Raw genomic sequence first — 17,704 nt, 5'->3', positions numbered from 1 at the left:
AGACGTGATTGAAGTCCCCTGAGATGATCACGAGAGCCTGTGGGTGCCGTGCTGTGTGAGGGTTCGAGTCCCGTTAGCAGCAACAGAGTCGCAGAACTGTCAATATTTGGTTTCATTCTTCTTTGATCAGCTTCAGAACCAGGAGTCCCTGTTGAAACGGTGAGGAAACCACATCCTCAAGAGATCAGAAATACCAGAACACACACTGAACACTTTGCCATCTGATTACCAGACCACGCCCACCGGTACCTGGTTACCTCAGGATATCAGGGATCACACTCAGACCTGGTCTGGTTTCTAAAGAAACTCCAGTGAGACTGAGGGCCTCCTGGTTCGGTTCTCTGACCGCTCTGGGACCCAGACCGGGCCGGACCTGGACCTTTGACTGTCTTTACAGCCTAATGTGTTCTGGAAATGGAAGTTCACTCCAGAGGACCGGTGAGTTGAAGGAGTCCAGCACTGCCCCCTGCAGGCTGCCTCGGCCAATCACACGTCTGTCAGCCGCTGCTCCTGTGAGGTCAGTCGGAGTGACGAGTTCACGCCGGTGACATGAAGGACACGAAGAGCGCCGAGCTCAGCAGCGGCGTCACTCAGAGCAGCAGCGTTCGGTCCGGTCAGCCGATTCTGGTTCTGCAAGGATCAGCAGATCCATCAGCAGCTCAACACTGATGGACGTAGAAACTGTCCTCAGATCCCTGAGGAATAGGGTCACATGACCTGGGCGCCGCTTTGGTCTCTGATGCTAGCCCCGCCCCCCTCAAGGTTGTGCTGCCCCCTACTGGCCTCCACAACTTTTAGTCATGTAAAGCCACGCCCCTTACCTGATGATGTCATCATTGTGCCCCAGGTAAAACTTCTGGGTGTGTTCTCGGGTGTTGAAGACCACGCCCACCCCGGCCACGAAGTAGACCAGCTCCTTCCCCGCCGTGTAGAACAGGTTGTTCCGGCACTGGTGGCCGCGGTACCCGTAGATCCACTCCAGCCTCAGCTGGCACCGCGGCGCCGTCTTATCCGTCATGGTGGCCCAGACCCACAAACAGAGGACCAGAATCAGTCTGAGTTCTGAGCGTGCTCAGTAGGAGCCGCGCTCCATCGCTGTGGTTCCCATGATTCCACAGTCAGAACACCTGCTGACGTCACAGAGTCCCACAGACCCAGAGTTCTGCTGCTGGACATGAAACCATCCTCCTTGCAGCCGGGTCAGAGGGACCGTTTGGACCGGTGAGGTTCAGGAGCGGTTCTAGTTCCGAATGAAAGTCATTTCATTTAGAAAGGGTTGAAGTTTCAAACCTAAAACTGGATGTTCTCTAAAGTTCTGGCTAATATCAGAACCTGCAGAGCCCAGCGGGATGCTGATGCTGATTAAGCAGAACCGGTCCGAATTAAACCTTTTGGGTCATCTGGGTCTGAACCGAACTCCACTGGGTCATTTATTCGGTTAATTCAATTGATTCAAGTGTTCAGGACGAGCCGCGATAGCCGGAGCAGAACCGCCGTTAGAACCGTGGCACCCCCGGCGGTTCGGTTCCGCCCGGAAGTTCATGTGTGAATGAGCCGGAAACAGAGGTGTTCGGGCTCGGTTCCGTTTTTAAAGCGATAAGCAGTCGGACCAGTGCCGCTCCGCGGTCTGAAATCACAGAGAATCCCTCCGCCGGACGCTCCGCCTCGGGCTCGAACCCGGAGATGACTGTGCCGTCCGAACTCCGAGGTTCGGCAGAACTCCGTCCGGACCCGCGCGCTTCCCGAAAACCCGAAAACCGTCAAAACGGCGAAGCAAAGAGGGAATTAACGGGAGTCCGGGATCACCGAGCGAGAGGATAAGCCAGATTCTGACAGGACCGCTTCCGGCCCACACTTTCAAAATAAAAGCAGCCTCTGACGTGGAGAAAGGCCGACAGGAGGAATGAAGAGGTGCACATACACAAGCAGATGAGAGGAGCCATAGAACCACCTATTCAAGTATGGAAATGAGACCATTTGGACCATATTAGCTCAGTTATAGTTTATGCTTTAGTTGATTTTATTGAATTTTTATTTGAAAATACATACCTGCAGGTCAAAGTATAGTATAAAACCATTTAGAAAACAAAAGTAGATTTTCTGTAGCAGCTGAACGTTTGTGTCATCAAAATGAAAAAAAAAAAAAAGTTTAATGTGGAGAAAAACAAACAAAGAAAAAAACAGTGGTGGGGAAGATGGTCGATCACCTGTGCAGAACCAGAGCAAGAACTTCCCACTGAGAACATCTCATCGCCTCCAGTATCTCCTTACCTGACTTCCGGTTTTGCATGGAGTTTCTTCTGCGAGCCTCCAGGTGGTGTGCAGGTTTATCTCTGCTGCAGTGCATTCTGGGAGCTGTAGTGTCATACAGGTCAGGATTTGTGTTGAGGAGCAAATGTCTGTGGAAGTGGTTCTGTGTGGAAGTTGTTGTTCTGAGCATAGACTGTATATAAAATAACTGGACAGAGCAAGCCCCCCTCCTTCCGTGTTCCATACAGGAAGTACCACTGGGTTCCAAAAAGGCCAAAGTCCCATTGACTTACATTGAGAAACAGACAGTTATTTCTCAGTCATTTTATATGTCAGAATAATCATTCTTCCTCTGCTGCTTTCTGCTTAACTTCTTTTTTCTAATCCTAATTTTTTTTTAAAGATTTTTTTCCATTATCACAAGTTATTAGAGTTATAAATTGACCAATCAGATGGCTCAATAAGCGTTTGTGGGTCTGACGTCGACCGTCTGGGGGGTTTGAGTGACAGATGACGGGTAGCCAATGGGAGCAGACTTCATCAATGGGTCCGTGAAGACCTTTTAACACCTACTTTACAATTCAACAATGTACCAATCATTGTCCTACTGTTGTTTTCCTCAATGGAATGTACCGATGCAGCAGTTTAAAACAACAAGAGGAGCATGCTGTCGACATTTTTAGATGAGGATTTACTCTGTAGAAATAGATTTCACTCTGAGGTTATGTGCTTTGGACTTTTTTATTGGTTTAATGTTCGTTTTTCACTTTTCACTCGTATTTTCAAACAGAAAAAAGATCCAGCTGTTCACTTGTTAGGATGGTTATTTATTTTAAATACCGCTGAACGCGCTTCTCACGTGCATCTGATCAGACTGTAAACCCGCACGTGAAGTAACGCTGCGGCTCGCGGGAGGGACACGCGCAGTTCGGGCACGGCGTCACCCAAATGCTCCTTTTATCTCGACTAAAAGGAATAAATGTAAGTAAATCCCAAAGGACCGCTGACAGAATCAAATGTTGGAATGGTTCTCCCTCAAAGGCTTCAACAATGACTTGTACAATTCTCTCGAGCCGACGACGATGAAGTTGGCTTCCGATTCACAGCGAGAGCGTTCCACTGTATTTGTCGAACTCAGACCACCTAAAAACAGGTCCTGTTCGGAAAAATCGGAAGCCAGCTTCACGGTCGTCTCGAGCCAGCGTTTACATCCGCGGTCCCATGGTAAAGGCGTGGAAAGAGGCAGACGGTTGCAATAATCTCACTCCTGATTGGCGACAGTACTTCCTGTAGATTCCATGACTCAGCTATGACTCAGACCAATCACTGAAGATGGGTTGCGAATGGCGATATCCGTTTCAGGAATTGACGGTGAAAGCGGCGGCCTACTTTCGCGAGGAGAGGAGGTAATGCATTTCCAATGGGGGACCTCAGTGCTCGATCTGTCCATTATTTTTACAGTCAATGGTTCTGAGCCACAAACCTGCAGCACCAGGATCATTTACAGAATTAAAATGCAGCTTTGGAGGTTTGAAAAAAAAAACAGACTTCACACATTTTCAGTGGGAAATCCCAGAATTCTAACTCGTTTCCCTGTTGTGTTTTCTTAGTGTCAACACTCAGCTCAGTGTAAAAGCAGGAAACCACAACAGAGTACGGTGGCCCTGAGGTCCAAATCACACCAATAAATCACTCAATTTTTAAAGATTATATCGAGGTTTAAAATTCCAAAACCAGTAATAGAAAGGCAACATTACGTAAAAAATAGAACCAAAACATTCAAAAAAGTAAAATTAAAAAGTTTTGAGAAACAAAAGTAATTTCTACAGATCAAAACGAATGTTAAGAAAAGACACACAACAATGAACTAGAAAGGAAGATATTCTGGGATGTTGGACTAGATGATGATGTTGGATTTTTGATGTTGAGTTTTTTCAATATCCACGTTTGATTAGCAGATCCAGTTCGGCTTCATGTCGAAATGATGCACAAACAGTCATCCAATCAGAGACGGCCCACACTGCCTTACTTTTCCGTTTTCTTTTTTGTTTCATTCTTAACTTTTATTTTGATTTGTTACTTTTGTTTCCTGAAACGTTTCTTTTTTATTTTGGAGAGATTTTAACAATGTCATGTTGTTTATTATCTGTTTTGTTGTTTCTTAAAATGTTTTTGCATTAAGTGATTTGTCCTTCAGGGCCCCCGTAGCAGACAGTGCAGCTGTCTAAGCATCTGTGGAGCAGCAGCGGGAGGACAGAGACGCAGACGGGAGCTTTTAAAGCTTTAATGACATCACAGGAGCCTCTACAGGTGAGCTCATACATGAGAAAAGCCTCTAAATACTCAGAGTTGCTCCTCATTCCTACAAACGCACCTCTGATGTGCAGCACGCGCTAACTTCAGTGGATACAAGAGCAAGGCGGGGCGCCAGAGCGAGGCGGGAGCATGCAAATGTACGCGTGGACAGTGAACGCCTCCTTACAGGGGCGCCGAAGCAGAGCGAGCAGCAGACGGCGGTAAGAGCAAACGTTGGTCCAGTTTGAGAGTCGGCTTCACCGAACAGACGAAAGTACAAAAATACAAAACGGCAGCAACTCAAAACATCAGAAAAAAGCTGGAGTCACATGATGTGATGTCACGGCGCCGTGACATCACTCAGTCACGACCTCCACGTAAAAGAAAGACAGAAATGAAAGCTTTGAGGATGAAGCGGTTTGGTGACACTTCCAGCCCTTCCCCCGACATCAGCAATGATGTCACATCTGACCTTCATACCGCGCGTTAGCTAACTGGTTACGTTAAAGTAGAATCTGGAGCTCAGGAATGATTTAGTGACAGAGGACGTCCACCTGTCGGCGCCAGCAGGTGTTCCAGGTGGATTCTGGGAAAGCAGGTGGTGGCAGAAGACGAGGAGGGTGGCTGCAAAGTCTGATGAGGTGATGCTAGCAGTGGGCAAAAAGCATCAACTTGGCTGAGGGTGGAGCTCCGTGTCAGAGCTCCACCCTCAGCTTACTCAGAGCTCCGCCTGTCTGCGTCACTGCTTCTTCTTGCTGAACAGGCTGAAGCGCTTCTCCTTCTTGCCGGGGCTCGACTCGGTGGTGAGCGTGATGGTGGCTGGCAGCGTCTGAGCGCGCCCAGAGACCGGCGTGCTGGGGTGGCTGCTCTGAGTGTCGGTGAGTTCAGGTGCGGCGGCGTTTAGGATGACCTGGATCCAGGAGCTCATTTCATCCTGCAAGGGGTGACAATAAAACAGTCAGAGTCACATGACATGTGTGTGTGCAACATGTCTGGCAACCCCACTAGAGGACCCCACCTGAGGACTTTCCCCAACAACCCCATGTGAGGAACTTACCCTATGACCGTCCTGACAACCCTACCTTACCACCCTGCCCAACAACCCCACTTGAGGGCCTTACCCAACGACCTTACCCGATGACCCTACCCAATGACCCTTCCCGACAACCCTACCCGATGACCTTACCCGAGCACCCTACACGATGACCCTACCTGATGACCCTACCCGATGACCTTACCCGAGCACCCTACACGATGACCCTACCCGATGACCCTACCCAATGACCCTACCCAATGACCCTACCCGACGACCTTACCCGATGACCCTACCCAATGACCCTACCCGATAACCCTACCCGATGATCTTACCCGAGGACCCTACCCAATGACCCTACCCGACGACCTTACCCGACGACCCTACCCAATGACCCTCCCCGATAACCCTACCCGATGACCTTACCCGAGGACCCTACCCAATGACCCTACCCGATGACCTTACCCGACGACCTTACCCGATGACCCTTCCCGATGACCTTACCTGATGACCCTTCCCGACGACCCTTTCCGATGACCCTTCCCGACGACCTTACCTGACAACCCCACCTGAGGACCTTACCCACTGATCTCACCTGAACCCTGAAAGACAAACATTTAACAATGGCGGCGACAGGATCACCCTGGAGGAGCTGCTTACCTCGTCTTTGGCTTGGAACAGATACTCGTTTCCATCTGCCACTCTGAAAAACAGAAGGGGGGGTTCATTCCTTAAAGCCCCCCAGTTTCATCACAACCTCAAGGTCACGGAGCCTCTTCATGCTATGCTCCTTCCCTCACTTCCTGTCCCACCTGAGCTTGAAGACGTGTTTCTTTTTCTTATAATCTGAGGCGATGTCGCAGCTGGCGTCCTTCAGGTTGAGGGGGGGCTGGTTGTGGTACGCCGCCCCCTGGGCCGCTGCCTTGCTGTCCTTATAGAAACTCATCTCCTGGTGGCAGATGACGCAGTAGACGTTGTGCCATGACCTGTCAGTGGTACAGAGAGGGGTCAGTCCGGTTAGATGAGTGACAGATAGCACAATGTGCAGGGGGGGTGGGGGGGGGGTCTTGCCTGTTGGAGGCCTTTTTGCTGTGCCCCTCCCACTCATGCTTGCGGTGCAGGAGCCCCTCCATCTGCACTGGGGAGTCCTGGCTCTTGAGGGGCAGCGTGGATGACTGGCTGTTTTTATTCTTCTTGGCCAACGATGGCGAGGGGGTGGGGCTTGGCTCCTTGGAGCTGCGCTCCACGAGACCGTTCACGAGGCCCCCACCTTCCAGCCCGTTCTGCAAAGATCCCAGCAGAGGGAAGCTTTTCATTCTGACATGAACTACAGTGAAAACTGGTGTTTTATTTTGAAGGGAGGTCAAAAGGACGTTTTAGTTAGCAAAAGTGTCAGGAATTCAAAATAAAAGTATTTATTGAAACAACAGCGTTCCAGGAGGAGGAGCACTGACCCGCGGAGAGTCCTCGTCTGAGGGGAGTCCGTTCTGAGTGACAACACTACAAAGACACACAAACGCACAATAAATGACTCTTCCTGTAGCGTCCACGCACAGAACCGCCGCATTCGAACAGGAACCTCAGTCTAACAAGAGAGTGTTGTAGTTCTGGAACAGTGTTGTGTTCCTGTGTCATTGTGTTGTGTTTTTCTGTGTCGCTGTGTTTCTATGAATGCGTCGTTGTGTTTCGTTTGTCTGTCATTGAGTTGTTTTTGTGTCAGTGTGTTCCGTGTCTGTAATTGAATTTTGTGTTTGTGTCATTGAGTTGTGTGTTTATCATTTTGTTGTGTGTCTGTGTTGTCCCTTTTGTAAGTTCCCTTCTAACCGTCTTGTGTCTCCACCCCTCCCCCACCTCTGCTCCTGCTGGACCTCCTCCTGGTGGAGCGTCTCTGGAGAAGGAGGTCTCCTGCTGCGCTCCAGCTCCTCCTGCTGCCTCCTGACCTCCAGCAGTTCCAGCTGGAACACAAACGTCTCGTCATGATCACCGCTTTAGAGCCACGCCATTCTCGCTCTAAGCCCCGCCTCCCTCACAGTGGTCAGTCTCTCCAGCGCAGAGAAGCGTTCCTCCCAGGTGGCGGCGGACTTCTCGAAGGCTTCGTGCCGCTTGATGAGCTTCTCCACCTCGTCCACGCTTTGCCCCACCTCCCTGCTGGACAGGTACGGCTCCTGACCCAGCAGCCAGGCCTCGGCCACACCCGCGTCTCTGGAGAACTGATGCACCTCCAGGACTGGACAAACAGGGAATCGAACCTGTGACTGACAGCCCCGATGACAGCAGCATCAAAGGTCAGATGGTTCTTACTGAGGCGAAGCCACTCCCACCGATCCTCCCACTTGTCAATCATCTCCTTCCGTTTGTCGGTCAACTGGAGCAGCTTCTCTTTGATCTACAGGAGAGCAAACTTTATTAACAGCCATTTCAGGAACGATGACGAACAAGGCGGAGCTAAAATACAGCCTTACAGGTGGATCTTACTGCACTCACCTGTAACACTCACCTGTACATCTCTATGTTCTCACCAGAAGATCTCTATGTTCTCACCTGTAGATTCCTATGTTCTCACCTGTAGATCTCTATGTTCTCACCTGTAGATCTCTGTGTTCTCACCTGTAGATCTCTATGCTCTCACCTGTAGATCTCTATGCTCTCACCTGTAGATCCCAATGTTCTCACCTGTAGATCTCTATGCTCTCACCTGTACATCTCTATGTTCTCACCTGTAGATCTCTATGCTCTCACCTGTAGATCTCTATGCTCTCACCTTTAGATCTCTATGCTCTCACCTGTAGATCAGTATGCTCTCACCTGTAGATCTCTATGTTCTCACCTGTAGATCTCTATGCTCTTACCTGTACATCTCTATGTTCTCACCTGTAGATCTCTATGCTCTCACCTGTAGATCTCTATGTTCTCACCTGTAGATCTCTGTGTTCTCACCTGTAGATCTCTATGCTCTCACCTGTAGATCTCTATGCTCTCACCTGTAGATCTCTATGCTCTCACCTGTAGATCTCTATGTTCTCACCTGTAGATCTCTATGTTCTCACCTGTAGATCAGTATGCTCTCACCTGTAGATCTCTTTGTTCTCACCTGTAGATCTCTATGTTCTCACCTGTACATCTCTATGTTCTCACCTGTACATCTCCTTGTCCTCACCTGTGTGTACGTCACCTGAGCCTGGACTCACCTCCTCTGATGCGTAGTGCTTGCGTGCGAGCAGCGCCTTGCCGAGCTCGATGCAGGCGGTGAAGCTGTCATTGCGCGCGTCAATCTCGGCTTTGATGCCCTGATGGTTGTTCATCAGCAGCTCCACAGAGGAAACGTCTCTGAGGACACAAACCGCCATGTCAGCATCGCTGCAGGGGGGCAGCCGCTCACCTAAACCACCACCGGACCCACCTGGGGTTCTCCTGGGCCTCGATGAGCCGGATCACGTCGTCCATCCAGAGCAGCAGGTCGCGCACCATGCTGAAGAATCGAAACTTGTCGCCCGTGTCTAGCAGGCGTAACCGGCGGCAGTCGCAGGCCTCCAGGAGGATCCTCCACGCCTCCAGGACCTCGCCGTCTTTACGCTGGATGTCGTCTGCCTTGTCTCCGGCGTACGCAGACTGTAGGCGGACGGCGTCTTCCTGCAGCTGCCTCACCTGCAGGTACAAAGTCCTCTGACAACCGTTTCCTACAACACACCAACCTGCACAAACCCCGCCCCCTACCATCTCATCCGGTGTTTCACCTTCAAGAAGGGTTTTGATTGGACAGTGAGGTTTCGTTCATCCACAGACATTTCATTTAACCGTCCAGGGGGCGGACCTGTACAGAGGGTCTACCTGTACGGGTCAACCCTGGTCGGGTCAGCCCCTGGTTGAGCCAGCCCCCGGTCAACTCAGACCCAGTCAAGTCAACCCCGGGTCATGCTGGCCCAGTCAAGTCAGACCCTGGTTGGGTCAGACCCCCAGTTGGGTAAGCCCCGGTTGGGTAAGCCCCGGTTGGGTCAGACCCCCGGTTGGGTCAGACCCCCGGTTGGGTAAGCCCCGGTTGGGTCAGACCCCCGGTCGGGTAAGCCCCTGTTGGGTCAGACCCCCGGTCGGGTAAGCCCCGGTTGGGTCAGACCCCCGGTCGGGTAAGCCCCGGTTGGGTCAGACCCCCGGTCGGGTAAGCCCCGGTTGGGTCAGCCCCGGTCAAGTCAGCCCCTTCGTAGGGCAGCATGTGAGGAAGGCTTAAGGTCGGGTTCATACACCATCAGCCCTTCCCCCGCTCCGCTCACCTGTGCTCCGAGCGCCTGGATGTCCCGCTCGAAGGTGGTGTGCATCCTCTGCAGCATCTCCACTGTGTTCTGGTCGCGGCCAATTTCCTCCGGCAGCTTCTTCTGCTTGTCTGCGATGCGCGCCAGGATCTCCTTGGCGTCGTGGTAGAACTTGTGGAGCTCGAAGGAGGCGGCGAGGATCTGCGTCCGGGTGTCGATGAGCTCTAGCAGGTCGGCCCAGGCCTCGTTCAGCCCGTCCTTCCACTCCGCCACCGTGGCGGCGTCGCCGTGTCCGGCGTTGATCAGCTCATCTGCGAGGCGGTTGACGGCATCCACGCGTTCCTGCCCGATGTTGCCCGTGTCCCGCGCAAACTCCCGGAAGCGCTCCTGCAGCATCTGCAGACCAGAGAGTTACTTCACAGCTGTAAGGGTGGAGGCCCCGCCCCCCCCCCCCAAGCTGCTTGGCTTTCGTGCGTCCGTACCGTCACATGCTCGTAGTCCTGACCCAGCTCGTGCGACCCGGCCACCACCTCCCGCTCCGCTATCCACTGCTCCAGGTCGTCGACCTCTCGGTTCAGCTGGAAGAGGCGGAGCCTCTCCTCCAGTTTGCTCCGCCTCTCCTCTGACAGGTCCTTCAGGCCGGCGTACAGCTTATCCACCTGAGACTGCCGCATGCCGATCCGCTCGCTGACGCACACAAAGGAGCTCGGTTAGAACAGAACCTCAGAACCCCAACAGTTCTGACAGATTGTTGGTTCTTCTGAACCAAAAGCGGAACCGGACAGTTCTGAATTCATCTGAGATCTCTAAAGCCTCTGAATGAATGACGGTTCAGATCTGAGAAGCGTGGACTCATACAGGACCGGTTCATCTGTGTCTAGGAGAGCAAACCTGAGCTCTACTTCCATCTATGTCCAGAGTAGATAGAAGCAGAACAGGAGCAGAGCCCTGAGGGACTCCACCACCTTCAGCTCAGGTCAGGTCAGATCATCTGTACCTCAACAAATCGGAAACCCTGACGCTGAAGGAGCGTGGTCTAAAATGGGAGGAGCAGTCCGGTGGTTGGGAAGGGCCGGTACCTGTCGGGGTGTTCGTCCGCCACCAGGCCTCTGCTGGTCTTGGACAGCTGGTGGACGGTCTCTGCGTAGTCCTCCACGGCCTGCTCCATAATCTGGTGCTTCTTCAGCATGGTGATGGCGCTCTGCTCGTCCTGGTCACACAAAAACGTTGGCGTCAGAGACAGGACCCCCCACCCTAAAAGAAAGCTGTAGTCCAACCCCATCCCCAAAAGAGAGGTGTGACCACCCACCTTGGCCTTCTCCTCAGACATCATGTAAAGCTCCTGCTCGCTCATCCAGGCTTCGGCCTCGGCGGCATCAAAGTAGTACTGCTGCGCCTTGTGGGCCTCCTGCAGCCGGGCGTGGCGCCGCTGCCCCTCCTCCCTCAGCCGCCCCCACAGCTCCTGCAGCTCGGCAAGGCGCCGGTGGATCCCCTCGGAGCCGGAGGCCTGGTCCTGGAGCAGGCTGCGGCTGCGCTCCAGTATGTCGTCGATGCGAGGCTGGTGGCCCTGCAGTTCCTTCTGCAGCGTCTGAAACCACAGCAGGAGAAGGTCAGTTCAGAACCTGGATGACCGGGCTGCGGTTCTGCAGAACTCACCTGGTTCTTCTTCATGAGCTGCTGCACCGTCTGCAGGTTGTATCCGTGGTTGGTGGAGGTGGCCACGGGAATCCTCTCCTGAGCCCACAGCTGCAAGAGAACACACCGTGAGGGGGTGGAGCTTCCTGTGGCGGTGATGCTAGGGGATCACGTGCTGTCAGACGTACGATCTCGTCTTCCACATCCCGGTTGAACTGGTGGACTTCTCTGGACGCCACCAGCAAGTGGCGGCGCAGTCTGAGCGGCTCCAGCAGCTCCTGGAACTTCTTCTCCACCACCTGCCTCCGCCCGTCCACCTCGTCCGTGTCCTTCGCCTCCTGACCGAGCGCCTTCACCTGGCTCTGCAACTCCACCACCTCCCTTTGACGCACCTCCACCTGGTTCTCCAGCATCTGAGGAGCACATCACAGCAGGGTGAGAACGTGGGTGGGTGTGGAGACCCGCAGAGGGGCGGAGCCCTGCACGGACCCAGGTGTAGTACCTGCTGCTTCTTCAGCAGAATGTTGACGGAGGTCAGGTCTTTGCCGTAGTCGTCGGACTGGATCTGACCCTCCAGACCCCCCAGCCACTTGTCCAGGTCGGTGCAGCTCTGAGAGAACAGCTCCGCTTTGTTGGCATCGAATAGACACTGAGCTTTGGTCTGCGTGGTGGACTCTAGCTCCTCCCACATCGTGTGGAGCGCTCCGAGTTTCTCCTTCACCACCACCTCGGTTTCCGGCTTCTCCGACACCAGCAGAGCCCCGTCCTGATGGCGGGAAGAGAGGGTCAGCTGATGTTCTCTAAGTCAAAGTCAGCAAGGAAGGTTCTGAGTAGGGCTGTGGATCTGCTTAGGTGGCGATCCGATTCGACTCACGAATTGAACCACGATTCTTACTTTTTAATTTAATGATTATTGCTATGTGTCTGTCTATTTACTGGATGGAGGGAAATTTAAATTATTTGTATTTAATCATCACTTATACATTTATTTAGAACAGGAGATCAGAATCAACTAAACTGATTTAAAATAAACACCAAGATTCAGATAGAAAGAAATTTTGTCATTTTAAACTTTTTTTTATCAATCTTCTGGTTCAGCAGTAAAACAACATAAAAAGATAAAATCTCTGCTGTTTTGGATCATTTAACAACAGAATCTGAAAATGTTCTCCACAGTTTTCTGTCCTCAAAGTTCTTCAATATTTTACGTTCTAATCATCACATATTGGTGGAGAGTCTGTATGAAAAGTCTATTTTTTGCAGCAGAATCAGCTGATTCACGTTGATTACATCCTTTCAGAATAAGATGGAGGTTCATTAATTGTGTCAAATGTTGAAGAGTTATCATAGTCAAAAGAATATAAACACTGAAGCTAAAGCTCTGATGTTAAAGCTAATTCATTGTTTCAGAAGTTATGTCTGTGAGCAGAACTTCAGTCTCAGTTTCTGAACAGAAAAAAGCTCTGGCTAGTTTTACTTTGAAAACCGGAAGCTTCACCATCACCAAGATGTTTACCTCCGTTGGCAGTACCGCGGCTCTTTGATTTAGTTCGTAAACTTAAAATCCTACATTAATCTGCATTTAAGAGCAAGAACACACCATTCTCAGATGATATTATGATCATATTTTACTACAATTTACTACATTTATAAAGATCATGAATCAGCCATCTTGGACGTCGCAAATATTCATACTCGAATTTTCGGGAGCAAATCGCGAATACCCGAGCACCCGGATACTCGTTGCAGCCCTAGTTCTGAGACTCAAAGAAACTAGAACAGAAAGAACATCTGAGAACATCTGAAAACACTAAAAAACATCTGAGAAGAACTCAGAACATTTGAGAACTTTTAAGAGCTTCTAAGAACATCTAAAAACCTCTGAGAACCTCCGAGATCATCTGAGGACTTCTGAGATGAGGCGCAGACCAAACCCTAACCGCTTTCAGGCGGCAGTAAGTCCTGACCCGCTGGCTCAGCGGTCCACCCTACCTTCTGGATCTTGTCCAGCCACTCCTTGTTGGACTGCAGCTCGGCCATGAAGGCCTGGTGCTTCAGCCACTTGCTGTGCAGGTTCCTGGCCTCGTCGTAGGTGAGGTCCTGAGCCGTCAGCATCTTCTCGCTGATCCACAGAGATAACTGCACAGACATGAAGACAGGGAGATGTTGGTTCGGTTCAGACATCGACCAGACTATGGGAGGTGTCCAGAGCGGCGCCGACCTCCTGACAGTCCTGGAGGAACTTCTGCAGGTCTCGGTTGTCCTTCAGTCTGATCAGCAGCTCCACAGCAGCCTCCCTGTTCTTCTTGTGCCTTGCAGAGGGATCAGAGCAGCAGTCAGTGGAAGGACACTCCAGAGGTCGAAGGTGGAGGTCTGCTGCTCTGAGACCAGGACCTCACGCCTTCTCTGGACACAGGAGGGCTGTGTCTCATGAAGCTACCTGTCATCGATGGAGGCCACCTTCTCCTTAATCTTCTCGGCGTTGATGTTTCCGTCGCTGGCCAGCCGCCGGCCGGCTTCCATCACGCCGTTGATCTTGTCTTCGTTGGCATCCATGGTGGTCATGAAGCCTTCCTGCTTTTTGATGGCAGCCTCGGCGCCCTCCAGAGTGGGGGGCATCTCCGTGTGGGCCAGGACGTATTCCTGCAGGAAGAAAGAGAACGTCCAGAAACCCAAATGAATGGACTGTGCGGGTCCCAGTCCGGCGCTCTCCTGGTTACCTGGTTGTTGAGGAAGGCCTCGGCCTGCTTGGTGTCCCTCAGGAACAGCTGGTAGGCGTGTGACTGAGACAGCAGACTCTGCCGGTTCTCCCACATCTTGTGCAGCTCATTCCAGCCGGTGTCGAGCGCCTGCAGCCGCTGCTGCAAGAACATGTACTGCGCATCCGTCTGGCCACGCGTCACCATGTCCCCCATGTCCCGCATCTTCTGGTAGTCCTCCTCGTAGTTCAGGATCTCGTTCTTGATGCCCTGGTGCTGAGCCATCAGCTTCTCGGCCTCGGCCAGCGTGTTAGGCATGTCCTCAGACGCCACGGCGGTCTGAGTGCGGGACAGCCAGGACTGGAAGTCGTCCAGATCTCGCAGGAACTGCTGCAGTTTCCGGGCTTCGCCCAGAGACTCCTCCCGGTTCTTCAGCGAGTCCTTCATCTCCTCCCACACCGCCGTGATCTCCGCCAGACGGCCCGTGATGGCCCTGGCCTGGTCCGGGTGCTCCTCCGCCAGCCGCTGGGCCTCGCCCCGGAGGTCGCCCAGCTTGTCCTCGATGGCCGCCAGGTCTCGCTCCATGCTGGTCAGCTTGCGCTGCAAAGCCATGACGCCCGTCAGGTCATTGCCCAGCTCCTGAGTGGATTCAATCACTTTGGTCTTCTCTTTGATCCAAGACTTGGTCTCGTTGCAGTCCAGGTGGTAGTTCTGGACCCCCAGGGCAGAGTTCAGCGCCTCCTTCTTCTGGTCCAGGAGATCCCGGAACGAACCCCACCTGCAGTCAGAACCCAGGGTCAGAGTCTCTGCCTCCGACCTGAACCCGCCTGCCGCCCTTTGGTACCTGTTGTTGAGCTTGTCCTGCTGGGCCTTGATGTCATCCCCCGGAGAACCGCTGTGCATCAGCTGCCGGGCGATCTGGTTCACCACCGCAACGCGGGACGCCTGGTTGTTCATCTCTGGCTCCAGACTCTCAAACCTACAGAGAAACAGAGAAACAGCGCCCCCTTTAGGCCAGGTTTACCGGCAACCTTTCCCGGCGACTGCAGCCCCGCTCACACACCGGTGCTGGACCACCTCCAGGTCTTCCAGCTTCTCTGGGATCTCCGTGCCGTTAAGCCACTGCTCCTTCTCTTCCACCCACACCTGGCAGGCGTCGGCCTCGCTGAACATCTTGTAGCGCGCCAGAGCGTCCTGCAGCGCCTCCTTCCTCAGTTTGGTCAGCTCCGCCACCTCCCTGTAGCGCTCCTCAATGCCAGCCAGCCGCCCGCGAACCTCCTCTGACTCCGCCTCCTCCTCTGGCAGCGTGGCGGCCTGCTCGTGCAACGCGTCAATGACCGGGCGGTAGCTGGCGACCTCTGCGGCGGTGTCTTTGTGCTTCCGGACCAGCGCCTGGGTGGAGAACTCGTCGTGGCCCGTCTCCGCACTGGAAACGATGCGAACCGCATCCAGCGTCCATGCATCCACGTCGTCCGCGTCCGCCTGGAACTGGTGCAGGGCCAGCGCTTGCTCCAGCCTCCTGCGGGTTGCAGCGGCGTGCTGCTCTAGCCCCGCCCACTGGGACTGCAGGTCACTGATCCTTTCCTGAATCTTTTCCGAGCCGAAGTGCCCGACCTGCAGCATGGCCCGGCCCTCCGTGACAGTGTGCTGCAGGTGGCCGGCCCGGCCACTCATTTCGTCCTCCAGGGCGCGCTGCTGACTCAGGAGGCGCAGCGCCCCCGTCAAGTCCCTCCCCCGCTCCACCGAGGACAGGATCTGCTCCTTCTCCCGGATCCAGCCCTCCTCTTCCGCCATTTCCCAGAAAAACTTCCAAAGGCGGCGAGACTCCTCCAGGCGGGCACGGCGCTCGGCAGCCAGCTGGGTCAACTCCTGGTAGCAGAACTCAAGGTGGGCCACCCGGTCCTGGATGACCCGCGGGTCGCAGGGTTTGTATCCTGGACAGAAAGTCCTCATCAGAACTCTTCAGGTTCTCCTGGAGTAGGAGCCAGCAGAGGAACTCACCGCCGTCCGTGATGGAGTACTTGTTGGCGTTGCTGGAGACGGCCTTCACTCTGTCGGCCTGGATGGCGATGTCCGCCTCCACCAGCGCGTGCTTCTGTAGGAGGTCCTCCACGCCCAGAAGGTGCTTCCCATAATCCTGGGACAGAAGCAGCATCTGGAAGGACACGCCACGGTGAGGTCTGTGGTGAGGTCTGTAGTGAGGTCTGTAGTGAGGTCTGCGGTGAGGTCTGTGGTGAGGTCTCTGTTGATGGTGAGGTCTCTGTCTGTGATGAGGTGTGTGTCTGTGGGGAGGTATGTAGTGAGGTCTTTGGTGAGGTCTGTCGGTGGTGAGGTCTGTGTCTGTGGTGAGGTCTGTAGTGAGGTCTGCGGTGAGGTCTCTGTCGGTGGTGAGGTCTCTGTCGGTGGTGAGGTCTGTGTCTGTGGGGAGGTCTTTGGTGAGGTCTGTCGGTGGTGAGGTCTGTGTCTGTAGTGAGGCCTGTGGTGCTCGGCTCACCTTCATCTCGTCCATCCAGTCCATTATGTACAGCATCTCCTGGAAGACTCTCTGCAGGCCCAAGTTCACCTCCAGCCGCTGTCGGCGGGCCTTCAGCAGTTCCAGCAGGTACTCCCACAGCCGGATCACGTTGTCCTTACGAGCCGCAATGCGCTTGATGTCATGGTAGCGCTCCCGCTCTAGCTCGGTGGTCACCGCCACCACGGCCTGCACACGCTCCTCGTACGCCGCGATGTCCGTCTCGATAGCCTCGTGCTTCTTGGTGGCCGCCTCGACGGCCTGCAGGTCGAAGCCGAAGTTGTCCTGCAGACAGAAGAAGGCTGGATGTCAGCGGAGCAGTAGGGGGAGGGGCGGAGTCCTCGGCGAGGCTGCACCTGGGACACCAGCCGCTGGTTCTCACTAAGCCAGGTCTCCCTCATCGCCGCCTTGCGGTCGAAGCGCCGGGCCAGCTGCTCCAGCTTCTCCTGACGAATCAGCTCCATCCTCAGAGCCAGCTCACGCTCATGCTCCGCCTTCTCCAGACGCTCCCACGCCTGAGGAGGAGAAGAGACGTCACCTGTGGGAGTCACTAGCCCCTCCCACAGCCGTCAGGGCACCGCTGACCTTGTTGATGTCTGAGATGAGCTTTCCCTCCCGTGGCATGTACACTTTCTGGTTGTTGGCCCTCATCTTGCTCTGGATGGTGAAGAGGAGGACCTCCAGGTTTCCCTTCTCGGTGAACCTGTGGGGCAGATCAGAGGTCAGAGGTCAAAGGCTGGCACAGGAGCTCCTGGACATCCTGGGGGGCCGGCTCTGACTTGGGGGGCTTCTCCACCGTGCGGTAGGTGTTGAAGGCCTGCAGCTGTTGCTGGACGCCCACCAAAGAGTTGGCGAACTTCCTGTTGTTGAGGATGATGATGGTCTGCTGGATCCACTCCAGCAACCCAGAGGCCAGACTCTCGTACTTCTCGATCATCTTCTCCGTCTCGATGGCGTTGTCAAGCACCTGGAGGCCAGAAGGACATCACTCACCTGCACCGAGGCACCAGGGGTTTACACTCACCACAGGACGGGG

General features: G+C 53.8%; 2 protein-coding genes across 6 annotated transcripts in view; both read right to left on the bottom strand.

The window, feature by feature from the left end:
- Positions 1–2,526, bottom strand: part of LOC112144041 (echinoderm microtubule-associated protein-like 6) — a 29,763-nt gene extending 27,237 nt beyond the window's left edge. For 2 of the 3 annotated variants that reach the window (XM_024268348.2, XM_024268349.2), the window contains exon 1: positions 822–2,525. In XM_024268348.2, coding sequence (XP_024124116.1) covers positions 822–1,018 — 197 coding nt within the window. In that variant the 5' untranslated portion in view covers positions 1,019–2,525. Of the gene's footprint in view, positions 1–821 lie in introns of all 3 variants that reach the window. The other variant, XM_036215762.1, reaches the window with a different exon arrangement.
- A 1,992-nt stretch (positions 2,527–4,518) lies between these two features.
- The window catches only part of LOC112143474 (spectrin beta chain, non-erythrocytic 1), a 22,980-nt gene continuing 9,794 nt past the window's right edge, over positions 4,519–17,704 (bottom strand). For all 3 annotated transcript variants that reach the window (XM_024267490.1, XM_024267491.2, XM_024267492.2), the window contains 28 exons: positions 17,448–17,635; positions 17,254–17,371; positions 17,025–17,183; positions 16,651–16,953; positions 16,158–16,311; positions 15,220–16,090; positions 15,001–15,135; positions 14,178–14,934; positions 13,898–14,100; positions 13,679–13,769; positions 13,450–13,596; positions 11,960–12,223; positions 11,646–11,870; positions 11,479–11,568; positions 11,132–11,410; positions 10,902–11,032; positions 10,305–10,509; positions 9,844–10,218; positions 8,979–9,223; positions 8,767–8,905; positions 7,880–7,964; positions 7,609–7,805; positions 7,430–7,533; positions 7,033–7,078; positions 6,650–6,861; positions 6,391–6,564; positions 6,239–6,281; positions 4,519–5,479 (listed from right to left, as the gene is read on the bottom strand). In XM_024267490.1, the coding sequence (XP_024123258.1) occupies positions 5,285–5,479; positions 6,239–6,281; positions 6,391–6,564; positions 6,650–6,861; positions 7,033–7,078; positions 7,430–7,533; positions 7,609–7,805; positions 7,880–7,964; positions 8,767–8,905; positions 8,979–9,223; positions 9,844–10,218; positions 10,305–10,509; positions 10,902–11,032; positions 11,132–11,410; positions 11,479–11,568; positions 11,646–11,870; positions 11,960–12,223; positions 13,450–13,596; positions 13,679–13,769; positions 13,898–14,100; positions 14,178–14,934; positions 15,001–15,135; positions 15,220–16,090; positions 16,158–16,311; positions 16,651–16,953; positions 17,025–17,183; positions 17,254–17,371; positions 17,448–17,635 (6,135 nt within the window). In that variant the 3' untranslated portion in view covers positions 4,519–5,284. The remainder of the gene's footprint in view (positions 5,480–6,238; positions 6,282–6,390; positions 6,565–6,649; positions 6,862–7,032; positions 7,079–7,429; positions 7,534–7,608; positions 7,806–7,879; positions 7,965–8,766; positions 8,906–8,978; positions 9,224–9,843; positions 10,219–10,304; positions 10,510–10,901; positions 11,033–11,131; positions 11,411–11,478; positions 11,569–11,645; positions 11,871–11,959; positions 12,224–13,449; positions 13,597–13,678; positions 13,770–13,897; positions 14,101–14,177; positions 14,935–15,000; positions 15,136–15,219; positions 16,091–16,157; positions 16,312–16,650; positions 16,954–17,024; positions 17,184–17,253; positions 17,372–17,447; positions 17,636–17,704) is intronic.

The sequence above is a fragment of the Oryzias melastigma genome, linkage group LG16 (genome assembly GCF_002922805.2).
Source record: "Oryzias melastigma strain HK-1 linkage group LG16, ASM292280v2, whole genome shotgun sequence".
Classification (NCBI taxonomy): domain Eukaryota; kingdom Metazoa; phylum Chordata; class Actinopteri; order Beloniformes; family Adrianichthyidae; genus Oryzias; species Oryzias melastigma.
The sequence above is the reverse complement of the archived record's forward strand: the minus strand, read 5'-3'. Positions and strand labels throughout refer to the sequence as shown.